The sequence below is a fragment of the Quercus lobata genome, chromosome 5, assembly GCF_001633185.2.
Source record: "Quercus lobata isolate SW786 chromosome 5, ValleyOak3.0 Primary Assembly, whole genome shotgun sequence".
NCBI lineage: Eukaryota > Viridiplantae > Streptophyta > Magnoliopsida > Fagales > Fagaceae > Quercus > Quercus lobata.
In genome coordinates this window covers 9,182,643-9,198,003 of record NC_044908.1, presented here as the reverse complement: position 1 = coordinate 9,198,003, position 15,361 = coordinate 9,182,643, and the positions used below count along the sequence as shown (strand labels likewise).

The following is a 15,361-nucleotide window of genomic DNA, read 5'->3' as shown; positions in this document are numbered from 1 at the left end:
TTGTTGCATATAAAGCATTTATATATGGATGTTGGAGGGTTTTAGGGGGATGTGGAGAGTCGACTGTGAATAGTTATCAATTAGCTGATATGAGAGTGAGACTTTCAAGATTCTCCCCAAAAAAATCAAAAATCAAAAATCAAAAATTAAAAAATATAATTTCAGAAAGGAAAAAACAAAGAAAGAAAAAGAATTTTGTTCTAAGTGAAGATAGTTTTTCTCAGTTTCTTGTATTTGGTAGACGGGTAGTAATAGGGGGAAAATTTTAAAAACAAAAAGAGGTTAAAGAAAAATTATCTCTTAATTTTGAGATAAAGTTACTTTCAGATGAAAACAACTCTATCTTATACGAAACTAAATAAGAAAAATAACTCTACCTCAAGTAAGCTAAATAAGAAAAGTTAAAAAATAATTTTTCAATTCATTTTAAAGCTGTTATCAAATATAAGAAAATAAAATACTAGTTTTCTAAGAAATATTTTTTGGAAAATGATTCATTATTTTAGAAAATGTAGTTAACTTTTAATAATTTGGTGGATATTGAAAATAAATTGAAAGTTTTGATTGGAAAAATATAATTTATATTCTATATATTGATAGTTTACTTATGACATCTCATATTTAAAATTAGCACCTATATTTCTTTGTATATATAATGGTATACATATGGCACCTCATTTGTAAAAGACATCTCTATTTTAAATCAATTGGAAATATTTTATTTAATAGTTTTTTTTTTTTTTTGGTATCTAACTGTGTACATGATACCACATCACATTAGATGTATGTTTAAATTTATAATATTTAATTTGAACCATGAAATGAATTATGAATTTATTTCAAATGGAAATGATATATGTCTCATGTGATTAAGATTTTGGAAAACAATCATCTCTATTTCAAGTCTTCTCTATTTTGTCCATTATATGGTTAAGATTAGATCTAAATTGTGATATTCCGAATTATCTGAATTTGATTAGATTGGATTGGTTTCTCAAAAAAAGAAGAAGATTAGATTGGATTGTTAAAATGTGTGTTGTGCATTCTTATGTTAAATCTCACATCATATATATTACTAGGTACATCTTGGTTTTATAAGTTCCTTTTGGAGAATAAATGTATATATAGCTAGCACCTTTCTCATGTTGCTAAAGTTTGATTTGAACCATGAAGTAGATCCATTTCAAGATGATAATTTTCCTAAGAGTTTAAAATTTTTAAAGTAATTTTAACTTGACTATCATTAATAAATGGGATCTCAAAAAAAAAAAATTACAAATGCGGTAAAATCTAAAGAACTAGTATAATTTAACAAAAAGAGGGGAGAGCGAGAGAGAGAGAGGATTTTTTTTTTTTTTTGATAAGGGAGAGAGGGATTTGATCATGTTATATGTAATGATTAAACAATAAATGCGGTAAAATCCAAAGAACTAGTTTAATAATGAATTTTTTTGTTATTCTAAAAAATATGTTTATAGGTTTTCACTTTTTACTGAGATATATTAAATAATAATTTTACAAGAAATCTTTTATGGATTTGCTTTTTGATTTTGTTTTTAGTGCCCAAAAGTGCACACACTGACACACAGTGGTAGGGATTTGGATAAGAGCGGAGGAAGAGCACATGCATTGGTCAAGAGCATCAGCAATGGAAAGGCTAAATGCTAAAATATAAGCTTTTTTTTACCATTTAAGCCCAAAAACCCACTCCATTAGACATTGTAAAATGTAAGTATTGTAAAAAAAAAAATACAATTGTGTTATAGTGCGATTCTAAATAGTAGCTCAATGGTAAAAACAAAAAAAAATTTTAATCGGTTTGGTCTTCTCTCTCCTCTCTCTGTAGATCATCATTTTCATTATCTTTCTCTCTCTTTCTTTCTGCTCTCTCTTCTTCCTGCTCTCTCGTCTTCAACGGAATGGAGGCAACGGCGTGGAGGCTCGATCAGAAAAGCTATGGTGGAGGCGTGGAGGTCATGAGTTTGTTTATGGGTTTCTGGCGTGGGTTTGTTCATGGGTTTCCAACGTTTGGGTCGAATTTGGGTGGCGTTTAGGTGGTTGGATATAGGTCCGTTGTTTGTGTTTTTTTCCGATGGGTTGGGGGATTTGTTCCGATGGGTTTGATGGTGGGTTTCGGTGTTTGCTGGATTTGTTTGGTAATGGGTTTCAGTGAAGATGATGACGATGATGATGATGATGATGATGATGACGGGTTTGGGATGAATAGAGACAACGACGGGCGACCCTCTCTCTCTTGCCATCGCTGCCAGTGAGAACAGATGGGTTTGGGTTTGGGTTAGGGTTTGGTGAGAACAGATGGCTTTGATTTTGGATTTTGATTTGGCTGGATTTTGCTATGGATTTTACTCAGCAGAGGTGGGTGGTGTGACTGAGAAGCTGGACAGTGGTGGTGGTGCTGGTAGGTGGTTGACAGAAGAAGAGAAATAGAGATCAGAGAGAGAAGTGAGAAATATTTTTATATTATTTTAATGTGTAGTATGGTAAAATAAAAGTTGGGATGCTGAATGTATTGTAAAATGGTATTGTATAATTGATAAAATAACTTTTTAAGATGGTAAAATGGGATAAGATGGCATGAGCCATTGCGAATGCTCTTAGTTTCCTTAAGGATTTTAGAAGGAAACTTTCTTTTGTTTTTTAGAAGATTTATAAAGAAACTTAATATAATGCAATGAGTAAATTATAAAGAAATTTAATAAAACGAAATAAATATTGTAAGGACTCAATTCGTGATGGCCCCGAAATAGTATTGGGTCCGCACGTTAAAGGCCCAAACAATATAATTTGTAGAGCGTGGGTTTGAAAGGCTAGACCTTGGTCGCCGGATGATGGTTAGTCGTGGTGTTTATAGCGATTTCCCCAAGGATAAACCTGACGTACTCAACAATAATCTATTCCGGTATATCATGAGTGGCTCCAGCCTTAAGACCTTATTTTAGGAACTTCATATCCTTATTCCTCTCCCTTTCTTAGGACTCCCTGGTCTGGAAGCCCCTTTTTTTTTGCGCACAAGCCTTTACATTATATAGCCCTTCTCGGGTGATCCTGTCCCTCCACTTGTTTATCAAGCAGGCTCCTATCTGAATACCTGTCCCATCAGCCGCTTCCCCCTGCTTTTTGTTAGTTGCACTAACCGAAGCCACACTGTTCAGGCGTCTTTTCTCATTAATATGGCTAGAACGTTTATGGGCGCGTTCAATACGGAGATGACGTATTTACCTTGAACCACCCCCACCCTGTACCCCCATGTGGGTCCCATTCTACTCGCCTCTCCTTCTGGGGGCATTTTGGAGGCAGCCTTTGACGAGACATCGCTCTTCCTTTTGAAGTTTTGGGATGCCGAGGACAGAGCCATCCTCGGCTGTGTCTCTAGACTATTTGGCCTTCCCTACTCGTCCTTGGCAGTTACCCCCTCGGCACGGGCCCTGGGCCTTAGTGGAGAGTGGGTCGGGTCGTAAGTCTTCTGGCCCCACAAATATAAAGAATGGAATAAAATGTAATAGAATGAATGAAATTAAACTAACATTTTTGAATGTTCTAAAAGAAAATAGTAAAACAAAATTAAATATAAATAATTTTGTTTGCGAGTTCTTTGAAAAAAAAATTATAAATTATTTTATAACAACGTAACTATTATACCTATTATCGGCAAAAAATTAAACCTATTCTTTTACAAAAAGAACAAGCTAATTGAGCATGATCAAGACTTCAGTGATTTCAATTTTGCAAAGCTTGTTAAATCTTTTAAGGCCAAGTCTAAATATAAATATATTAGTGGGCTACTTTTTTCTTTTTTTCTTTTTTTTTTGGGTTAACTGAAGAAAGTATACACCATTAGGGTCATATCATGGGTTTAAATTTACAATATCTGAAGGAGGTCAAACCTATGTTCAAAGCCACCTGAATCGATGTGAATATCAGCATTTTTAGCCAACATATATCAAGGGAAGCTTAATTAAGATAAGAAATGGTAAAATTTAGGTGTAGTTCTTTCTGTGCAATATATTAGAGTTCGATTATTTAATTAAATTCAAATACATTTTTTTAAAAAAAGATAATTGTATTTATGTTTCATTAATTAATACAATCATGTATTTAAATTAATTTATAATTAAAAAATTGTATCATTTTTTGGGTAATAGAAAAACTATATCGAAATTTTACCCACAAAGGAATATCAATATCAAAACACTCTCAAAGCCACTTGAAGAATGTCATTAATCACTCTTGAAAAATAATAACGGTGAGAAATCACAAGATCTCTATCAATTTCATTAGCCGTGATGCTAGTCTTTTGGCTCTTTTACAAGTTCTTGTATAGTCACACACAATGTTGTATAAATCTCTTATGGAGATGATGCTTCCAAGGGCGAAATAGATGGATAATTCATAGTTTTAATTAAATGTAACTATGGCGTTAAGTTGAAAAAAAAAAAAATTTTAAGAGTCTCGTAATTCAATGACATTGTTCAATCTTCTTTATAAAAAAAAGTCACTTGTGATTAAACAAGAAATATAGGTTCTATCTATCCCCGCTTACACTAAAAATCAATTAGTGTTTTGGTCTAATAATAAATGGCAATCATCAAGAGTGGAAGTTATAAGTTGAAACTTTCTCTTAAAAAAAAAAATTCAACAATGCTTATTGAATCAAGAGTATGAAAGTGATATGCTTTCCTATATTAAAGGTATATATAATATCTGGTAGTAAATTTTATTTTGTGTATCCAACAGTGCTTATTGAACCACACCAAGATTCACCAAGTCAAAACCTACAACAATTGAACAACCTCTAAGTTCTAAGCTTGAGAGCAGCAAGTGGAGTTGATAGAGGCACTTCGAAGGTTAAATCAATGGAATAAACTTCACTGGAAAACCGAAAAGTAATGAAGTCCATAGTGCGTATATTCATAGGTTTTTGGAATAGGGGTTGCTGATCAATTTTTCATTGAAGTGTTGGAGTGAGGTTGCCACATGGAAGTGGTTTTGAGTCAAACTTTTGTGGGCTAGATGTCGGCCTTCGTGCTTGTTTAGGGGCCCTTTAGGCTTGAGCTTTGCAACTGTAAAGTCATGGGTATCGGAGAAGATACCTCAAATCCAATTTATTATGTAGTACACGTTATGTCCCATTTTGAAAAATCGTTATCAATGTTTATTCTAAGTATTCGTTTGGAATAGTTTAAATCCATTGGTTTATTTTACTTCAAAAAAAATTGGATACAAGTATATATGCGTTTTGAAAAACATGAGACATTAAGAAGTTGTTTATAAATATATAAGAAACAAACACAGATGCATATATACAAGGAAAAATGAATGAAATTTTAATATAAAGACATGTCGTAAATTTCACTAAAACTCATTGTATTTTTCACAGGCCATTATAATAAGTTATATTCATTTGAAACCTCTTATCATTAAAGTAATCGCAAACAGAGAAGAGAAAGGAGAAATGAAAGAAGGGTTAAATTTTGGAGCTAAGTAGGAAATTTACATGCTCAGCATTTAAATTTTTCTTCAAAAGTTGGCAAAATTTCGTGAATGTTAAGCAAGCTTGCTGGGAAAACTTAGTATTTTCGCTTTCCAAAATAGTTTCGTGCACACAACTTAAGGCTTAATTTCATTTGTAATCTAACCCACTGAGAAAGAAAAAAAAATCATTTTGGAATCCAATTTATTCCCCCCCAAACACGGCATAAAGTATTGCAAGGGTAACTGAAAGACGTAAATAACCTTTGCTAGCACATTGTCTTTCCGATGGTATCTATGTCTGACCGATTGGATTTCGGGGCAGTTTTGGAAATCCGGTGGAATGGCAATATGGCATCAAAATTTCCTCCGAGGACAATATTCCTTTGAATTTCGTTCCCGACAAAGTTGAAAATTAAAAAATAAAGAAATAAAATATTGCAAAAGCCAGCAAAGATGGACAAATAGGCATAGCCCTTTGTCTTGTCGTGAAAGGTTTTGAAACCCATGTCATATAAAATATGAAATAAACAACCATGATATCACTCTGTAATTGCTAATTACAATTCTGAATTCTGATATCTATATATTAAAAAAATCAATTTTCCCCCCTTTTTTTTAAGGATAGTTCATAATTCTCCCACAAAATTATAAATCGAACAATGTCTTTTTTAATTGTTGAAAATGAGCAAATACCCTTATTATTAGTTAAACTGTTAATACATAACATACTTATTTGTTTCATGGAATATTCTACAATTAAATTTAAAAAAAAAAAATGCTCTTGAGGGGGAATTGCAAATGAGCTAATAGTTAAGACTTAGTGTCCGTTTGGCAAAATTATTATGCCAACTTATTTTATTCATGGATTTCATTGCACTTTTTAGTACTATTCATGAGTCTCATTGTATTATTTATGCTAATTTTTACCTTTATTTACAATACTTTTAGCACACTACGGTACACCCTTCCTTAGGTCAAAGGCTTATAAGGCAAGGGTTGGAGGCGTCTCTCCCCGATGTGAGATTGAGCAAATTCGTGTGGGTGGGACATAGGTCGATCTTTGTCCATTTCAAAGCAAACAATACCTTATTGGGGGCCAAGACGAAAGTCCTCCTACAAACATATATTAATAAATATCATACAATTAATTACTTCATTTTCTTTGTAGTGTATCATAATAAATATATATTAATAAGTATCATACTTGTGGGGGTAAAATTCACCAGTCAACGGTGGGCCTTGGTACTCGTACGAAACCCAGCCATAATAGGAAGCGAAGACACGGACAGAGGACCCCCAGCCCAATCATGTTGGGCTGGGCTTGTTTAAAGGGCGTCCGAGGAGGAGTGCCTCCTCGGACGCACTAAACGGGAGTCTAATTCACACCCTTTACATGGTGAAAAGTCATCCAAAATCAAAGGAAAATGCTAGACGTTCAGGGGGCAACCACAACTGCCGCATTAAATGCAAGGAAGCTACTTTTCCAGCCGCATTAATGTGGAGAGGACAGGAGAACAGTATTATCTTGGCCAGTGCAACTCACAGAAAAGAATGAGGATATCCTATGGGACAGGCACTCAAGTAGAGGCCCAGATGATTAACAAGTGTATGGTCATTATCATTTGAAGGATGCTATATAAGAGAAGAAAATCCCCATGACCAGGGGATCGGAAGCTGGAAAGAAAAAAGTAAGGAAAGGGAGAGAGAGAGAGAAAGAAAGGAATTTTGTAAACGAAAAATTGGGTACAGCCCCACGAACTGTTATCCCAGGAAACTTAATGAAGTATTCCCACGTTCGAGCGGTTGCATGACTTACTAACAATTACGTTTACTCTGTCAAGACCTAGTTCTGCGTCCCACTCTCTAAAAATTCATTGCTGAGGGTCTTTTGGGCCAGAATCGCCTGCTTGCTGGGCCAGGGCTTCAAAATCCGCCCCTTACAATTGGCGCCGTCTGTTGGAAGAATTTGTGTCTCGACAAGTGAACAGTAAGAAATGGAAGGATCAGGCCCGCTCCAAATCAGACGTGCAGATTCTCAACGGCAGGACAATTTTTTAAATATCGAACGAGGGAAAGACCAAGATAATCAGCGAGAGGGCAGCGTGAATACCTCTCACACGAGTAAAAGCCACTCAAAAGGGAAGGATCATGCATCCCATAAGCAAAACGATCGAAAGGCTTTACGACAAGAGATTGATGATTTGAAGAAAAAGCTGCGCCGAGCACAGCAGAAACGTCCTTCACCCGGCTCGGGCTCTAGCAGTGACGAGGATAACGAATACCGGCGAAGATCAAGAACCCCTCCGAGCGAGACCTTTTCCTACGAGGAAGAGAGGCCTCGTAAACGCAGCCACAAAAGCCCGTCTTACCAAGGCCTGGCCAACGATGCCATGAGTAAGGCCCTGGATCGCATCTCCTAGTCACCGTTTACACGTAGAATAGAGAGGGCAGTGCTTCCTCGGCGGTTCCATCAACCAACGTTTGCTATATACAATGGTCGGACCGACCCAGTGGAGCATGTGAGCCAATTCAATCAGAGGATGGCCGTCCACACCAGGGATGAGGCGTTAATGTGTAGGATATTCCCATCTAACTTGGGACCTATGGCGATGAGATGGTTCGATGCCCTCCAGCCGAATTCCATAGATTCCTTTAAACAGCTGACGCAGGCTTTTGGTTCCCGTTTCATCACCAGCACTAGAGTCCCTCGGCCCCTCGATTCCCTCCTATCCTTGTCCATACGGGAAGAGACGCTAAAGGCCTACTTGGATAGATACTGGGAAATGTATAACGAGATAGAAGGGAAATATGATGACGTCGCCATCAGTACATTCAAAAGGGGCTTACCAACAGAACATGGCTTAAGAAAGTCCCTCACTGGGAAGCCAGTCACCAGCGTGCGCCAACTCATGGACCGAATTGACAAGTACAAAAGGGTCGAGGAGGACCAGCAGATGGGGAAGGGTAAAGCGAAGGTCGTCCCTCAGGAGAGGAGGGACTTCAGGTCGGAACGATTTAACAACAGTAACAGACCGAGAAGAGACTATATGGAGCAGCCCGGATCTATTGGGGCTCAGGAAATTTGTGCTGTATTCCGAGAACCGCTTCACAAAATCCTAGAGAAGGTGAAATATGAACCTTTCTTTCAGTGGCCGAACAAGATGGCTGGTGATCCTTCGAAGCACAATCATAACATGTATTGCGCATACCATCAGGAGCCAGCTCACACCACTGATGAGTGTAGGAACCTGAAGAACTATTTAGATCGGCTTGTCCGAGAAGGAAAGCTGAGACATCTGCTGCATCGCCCTGAAGGATGGCAGGAGCCATCGAACAATGAAACCAGGCAAAATACGTTGAGGCCACCCATTGGCACAATTAATGTCATTCTCGCCGCACCTGGAAGGACAAGCTCTGCCCCCTTCAGGGTAATGTCAGTGAGCAGTTTCCCAACTGAGCCAGACGGCAGGGACCCCAAGAGAGCCAGAATGAATGCCACGCCGTTAATCGGGTTCACGGAGGAAGACAAGCAAGGGACTATTCAACCCCATGATGATGCCCTAGTCGTCACACTCAGAATAGGAGATTATGACGTGAAGAGGGTATTAGTTTATCAAGACAGTGCCGTGGAGGTAATGTATCCTGATTTGTATAAGGGGCTGAACTTGAAGCAGGAAGACCTGTCACCATACGATTCCCCCCTGGTCAGCTTTGAAGGAAAAATCGTCATCCCGAAAGGCATGATCAAGTTGCCTGTGCAAACAGATTCAAACGTGGTAGAAGTGAACTTCATTGTCGTAGATGCATACTCCCCCTACACCGCTATCGTGGCCCGGCCATAGCTTCATGCACTAGGGGCTGTGCCGTCAACCTTGCACCAAAAAGTAAAGTATCCGTCAGGAGGTCAAATCAAAGAAATAATAGGGAGCCAGGAAATGGCTAGACAATGCATGGTGTCGGCAATATCACAACGGCTGAGTAGTGAGCCTTCCACTTCAGCCGAGAATGGCTTATAGCAATCAATGACCTCGGTGCCGACTGCCAGTAGTGAAGGATCGGCCAAGGATGTGAACTGTGAGGAGTTGGAGAAAGTACTTGTCGGATCTGACCCTAAGAGGTTTTTTCAAATTGGTTCGGAATAACCGCCCCAGGAGAAGTCAGCACTGACTGCTTTTCTCCGACAGAATGTAGATGTGTTTGCTTGGGACCCCTATGAGGCTCCCGGGGTCGACCCAGATTTCATTTGCCACCACGTTAACGTGAATCCGGCTATAACACCTAAGAGGCAGGCTCCTCGACGACCGTCAAAAGAACATACCAACGCCGTGAGAGAAGAAGTAGCAAGATTGAAGAGAGCAGGGGCTATCAAAGAGGTCTTCTATCCTGAGTGGTTAGCCAACACGGTAGTGGTAAAGAAGAAGAGTGGGAAATGGCGGGTCTGCGTAGACTTCAAAAACCTAAACAAGGCGTGTCTAAAGGATCCATTCCCAATGCCCAGGATAGACCGGTTGGTAGATTCAACTGTCGGACACCCAAGGATGAGTTTTCTAGACGCCTTTCAGGGCTACCACCAAATACCCTTGGCTGCCGAAAACCAGGAGAAGACTGCTTTTATCACCCCAGTTGGAAATTATCATTATAAGGTGATGCCCTTTGGCCTGAAAAATGCCGGGTCAACCTATCAAAGGATGATGACCAAGATGTTTGAACAACAGATGGGTAAAAGCGTTGAAGTGTACATAGACGACATGGTGGTTAAAAGCAAAGTAGTCCCCGACCATCTTGAAAACCTCGGCAACGTTTTTCAAATACTGAGAAAGTACAAGCTACGACTGAACGCAACCAAGTGTTCGTTTGGAGTGGGATCAGGAAAATTCTTAGGTTATATGGTGACTCACAGGGGCATAGAGGTTAACTCTAACCAGATAAGAGTCATCCATAGCTTGCAGCCTCCTCGGAACCCTAAAGAGGTCCAGAAGCTTACTGGCATGATAGCTGCTTTAAACCGTTTCATCTCGCATTCAGCAGACAGATGCAGGCCATTTTTTCTCCTATTACACAAGTGGAAGGGATTTGAGTGGAATGAAGATTGCGCTATAGCTTTCCAACAGTTAAAGGAATACCTCGCCCGACCACCAATTATGTCCAGTCCAGATGCGGACGAGGTTTTGTTTGCCTACATCGCAGTAGCCCCACATGCAGTAAGCTTGGTGCTAATCCGAGAAGACAACGGCACACAGCGACCAGTCTATTACGTTAGTAAATCACTGCAGGAGGTAGAAACCCGTTATCTTCCCCTCGAAAAGGCTATCTTGGCCGTCGTGCAGGCCACGCGAAAGCTTCCCCACTACTTTCAAGCACACACTGTAGTGGTGCTAACACAACTCCCCATAAAGTCTGTCCTACACAGCGCCGATTACACAAGCAGAATTGCAAAGTGGGGAACGATCCTGGGTGCTTTCGATATTAGGTACATGCCTCGTACAGCTATAAAAGGCTAGGTCCTTGCCGACCTAGTAGCAGAATTTGCGGAGCCCACGCTAGAGGCACAAAATGTGGCGGGATCACTAGGGGCTGATGAGAAGATGATCAGCACCATCTCTCAGCATGAAAACACTCGGTGGAAAGCGCACGTCGATGGCGCGGCGAATCAAAGGGGCTCAGGGGTAGGACTCGTTCTGCTCTCACCCGAAGGGATAACCATAGAAAAGTCATTGAGACTTGGGTTTTCAGCTACGAATAATGAAGCCGAGTACGAGGCGCTACTGGAGGGAATGTCAATGATCCGGAAAATGGGTGGGAAATCCGTAGACGTGTTCTCGGATTCAAGACTCATTGTAGGACAAGTAAATGGAGACTTGGAGGCTAAGGACGAAAGAATGCAAGGGTATTTGTTTTGCGCAAAGCACCTACAGACCCATTTCCACCACTTCCGCTTGACGCACGTACCCAGGAGTGGGAACACCCATGCTGATTCTCTCGCGACGCTGGCCACCTCCTCGGCTCAGCCCCTTCCTCGAGTTATTTTGGTAGAAGATCTCATCCGTCCATTAACGGAGAAGGCCAACGGGATTCGAGCACATAACATCAGGATAGGACCGAGCTGGATGGATCCTATAGTGTTGTACTCTGGTTATAGTGCTGTACTCTGGTTATCTGAGGACTCCAAACTCTACAGACGCTCGTTCTCGGGGCCATATTTACTGTGTGTGCACCCGGAAGCTACTGAATTCATCCTGGAAGAGTTACACGAAGGAATTTGCGGAAGTCATACGGGGGGTAGGTCGTTGTCCCACAGGGCCTTAACGCAGGGTTATTGGTGGCCGAGCATGCATAAAGAAGCCCTGGAATATGTGAAGAAATGCGACCAATGCCAGAGGTTCGCCCCGAACATACACCGGCCTGGCGAAGAACTGAACCCATTGTCCAATCCCTGGCCATTTGCACAATGGGGTCTAGACATACTTGGTCCTTTTCCCAAGGCAACGGGGAACAGGAAATTTCTTCCCGTTGACACGGACTACTTTACAAAATGGGTGGAAGCGGAGGCACTGTCGAACATTAGGGATGTCGATGTCAAGAGGTTTCTTTGGAAAAATATTGTCACAAGGTTCGGCACCCTACACACCCTGGTGTCGAACAACGGGCTCCAGTTTGACAGCAAAGCCTTCAGAAGGTACTGCAGTGAGCTAGGAATTGTTAATCGGTACTCCACGCCAGCTTACCCCCAGAGTAACGGACAAGTAGAAGCCGTCAATAAAACCATATTGAACGGACTGAAAAAGAGACTAGATGACGCGAAAGGAAGATGGGTTGAGGAGCTAGCCCATGTCTTGTGGACATACCGCACCACGCCTCGTAGGTCCACAGGAGAAACCCCTTTTTCAATGACCTATGGGGCCGAGGCTGTCATCCCACTGGAGGTGAACTTCCCAACCCAAAGGACTACCACCTTCTGCCTCGGTACCAATGACAAACTTCTGGAAAGGGGCTTGGACCTCATCGACGAAAGAAGGGAAGGCGCGATGGTTCACCTAGCTAACTATCAACAAAAGCTCAAGCAAGGTTACGACGCCAAGGTGAAGTCCAGACTGTTGGCGCCTGGGGATCTAGTACTGAGGAAGGTAATGGGCCCTGCGAGGAACCCCGCATGGGGAAAGCTCGGACCAAATTGGGAGGGACCGTACCGTATCACTTCCATGGCCGGCATAGGAGCCTACTTTCTGGAAGACTTAGATGAACGTGTAGTGCCACGCCCTTGGAATGTAAACAACCTGAAAATGTACTGTTATTAATGAAAGATATAATCCTTGATGCCGTATTACTGTGCAGTTACTTGATTTAAGTGTTAAACAGAACCCAAGTCCTGCATGGCTCTTCGAACCAAAGACTTGGGGGAAATTAACCGCAATATGATTCTCACTAAGTGTTAAACAGAACCCAAGTCCTGCATGGCTCTTCGGACCACAGGCATGGGGGAAATTAATCGCGATGCGATTCTCACTAAGTGTTAAACAGAACCCAAGTCCTGCATGGCTCTTCGAACCACAGGCTTGGGGGAAATTAACCGTGATGAGATTCTCACTAAGTGTTAAACAGAACTCAAGTCCTGCATGGCTCTTCGGACCACAGGCTTAGGGGAAATTAACCGCGATGCGATTCTCACTAAGTGTTAAACAGAACCCAAGCCCTGCATGGCTCTTCGGACCACAGGCTTGGGGGAAATTAACCGTGATACGATTCCCACTAAGTGTTAAACATAACCCAAGTTCTGGATGGCTCTTCGGACCACAGACTTGGGGAAAATTAACCGCGATGCGATTCTCCCTAAGTGTTCAATAGAACCCAAGTCCTATCTGACTCATCGAGCCAAGGACTTGGGGAAAATTGGGCTTGCAGCCATTTCGCCTAATTATTAACTATCGTTCTTTTCACGTATTCATTCGCTTACACTTGATTCTCAACAGTTAGTAACGGAATAGACATCCATTCATGATGAAAACAAAAAAGAAGAAAACAATGATATTTGAAGGGAAATAACCTTTATCATTAAAATTCAAAAGCAGTTCTGTGTACAAACACTAACAAGGCGAAACAAAAAAAAATACAAAAGATAAGACAAATAAATCCTACACTACTTTTCTAAGAGCCCTGAGCAAGAGCGGGTTGATCATTAGCTGCTTTGGTCCCCGGAGCAACCTCCTTGGCCTGTGCAACGATCTCGTTGATAGAAAGGTTGTCCTCGAGTACCTTGCCCTGCGCGGCCTGCTCCATACCCCCAGCCTCGGGAAGGGAGGAGTCCGTTGGAAGGGGCTCTGCGAAGGTAACTTCATTAGGAATTTCACGCACGTCCTCCGGGAAAAAGATGTTCTCAGCCTTCCTGAGATCGGAGTCTGCCGGGACAGCTGCGCGATCCAGGGCTACACCCCAGGACGTGGTGATATATTCCCTGCAAACGGTGGCCACTTCCTCGGCCAGCCTGACCTCAGTATCATGGACTCCACGATCATATGAGGCCGCCACAGCCTTCTCGGCAGCCTCCCTGGCCAAGCGGGCCTCCTCTTTGGTTCTTGCAAGCTCAGCCTTGAGCGTTGAAACCGCCTGCTGCTCCGCCGTGAGTTTTTCCTCAGATTGGCGGAGCTGTATGCGCAGATCGTCAGCCTGCTTTATGGCATTCTTAAGGCCAGCTTCCGCGCTCGCATGAGCCTTCTTCACTTCCTTTATCTCATTATTCAGGCGATCAAAATCCTGTTTGAGATCGCCAGCGGTCTTCTCGGCGGCAGAGCGGGACTGAGCCTCCCTATGCAAGTCCTTATGGGCCTTCTTGGCCCACTCCTCAGCAACAAAAATTTGTTGAGTAACCTGTGCCCAGAAGGAAATAAAGACCCTGTTAAAATATGACGATGAGGGGATACAAAATAGGAGAACGAGATAGAAGATTTCACTTACCATGGCCATGTCCCTCTTCAATGACATGAAAAGGTCTTGCTGCCGAGTCTTTCTAAGACCCTCCATGTTAGGAGGCAAGAGCAGAGGCTGCTGCAAGGCCTCAGCCAGGAATGATGCCTGCCCTCGTTGGGATTCCCACAGGGTCGCGTCCCAGGGGATCGGAGCGCCGTCTAATTCGATTCGTGGCGACCACGTTCGTTGATCCCTCCGAATGGCCGCCTCATCTCGGCTATCGACGGACCGAGTCCTCTTCTCTCGAGGCTCTTTTGCCTCCTTGCCCTTCTTCTGAGGCCGGGCCTTTTCACGGCCAATCTCTCCCTCCTCTGGTTCTTCTACAGGCCTTTTTCGCCTTAGATTGGGCATAGGCTGTAGCGCCGCATCCGATGTAGGAGGAAGAGGAGGAGTAGGAACCTTAGGGGCAATTTGTTCCTTCTGGACGTCCTTAGAGGATTGCCCCTTGTTCCTGTTGGATAGAAGGCTCCTGAGGCCAGACCTTGGTTTCAAGTCCATCGCTTCTTCCTCAGTCTCTTGGCTGGCATCGACTTGTGCGACGACTAAACCAGGGTCAGGGGCTGCTGAGGCACGGTCCAAATCTGTGTCGGAGTCCGAGAGCTCTTCTACCCTGGCCAACACCTCTCCTTCCTCGGTAAATCGAAATTGGTCTATTTGTTCTTCTAAGGATGAACGTGAAGAACCAGCCTCCTCCTACGGGATAATCACTGCGGGAAAGGCGCGTTGGGCAGGCAGCTGAACGGGAGGTAAGTCTGTTGAAGCAAGAAACCTTGGTATAGACACGTCAATACGTGCCAACAGTGGGCTGCCAGCCCTTATAGCTTGACCGGTGTCTACCAAGGACCGAGTGAGGGGAACAAAATCTAAAATCAAAGGAGCCGACCGCAATTGTCTGTCCTCGCTTACG

General features: G+C 42.2%; 1 protein-coding gene across 1 annotated transcript; it reads left to right on the top strand.

The window, feature by feature from the left end:
- The first annotated feature begins 8,540 nt into the window (after nucleotides 1-8,540).
- LOC115989901 lies at nucleotides 8,541-9,335 on the top strand. The gene has a single exon (XM_031113777.1). It carries the CDS (start codon nucleotides 8,541-8,543, stop codon nucleotides 9,333-9,335), a length of 795 nt encoding a protein of 264 aa, XP_030969637.1.
- Nucleotides 9,336-15,361: the final 6,026 nt, after the last annotated feature.

Bases quoted from the DNA above. Each gene is read 5' to 3' on its own strand.
- LOC115989901 (XM_031113777.1), top strand. From the start codon at position 8,541: ATGGAGCAGCCCGGATCTATTGGGGCTCAGGAAATTTGTGCTGTATTC.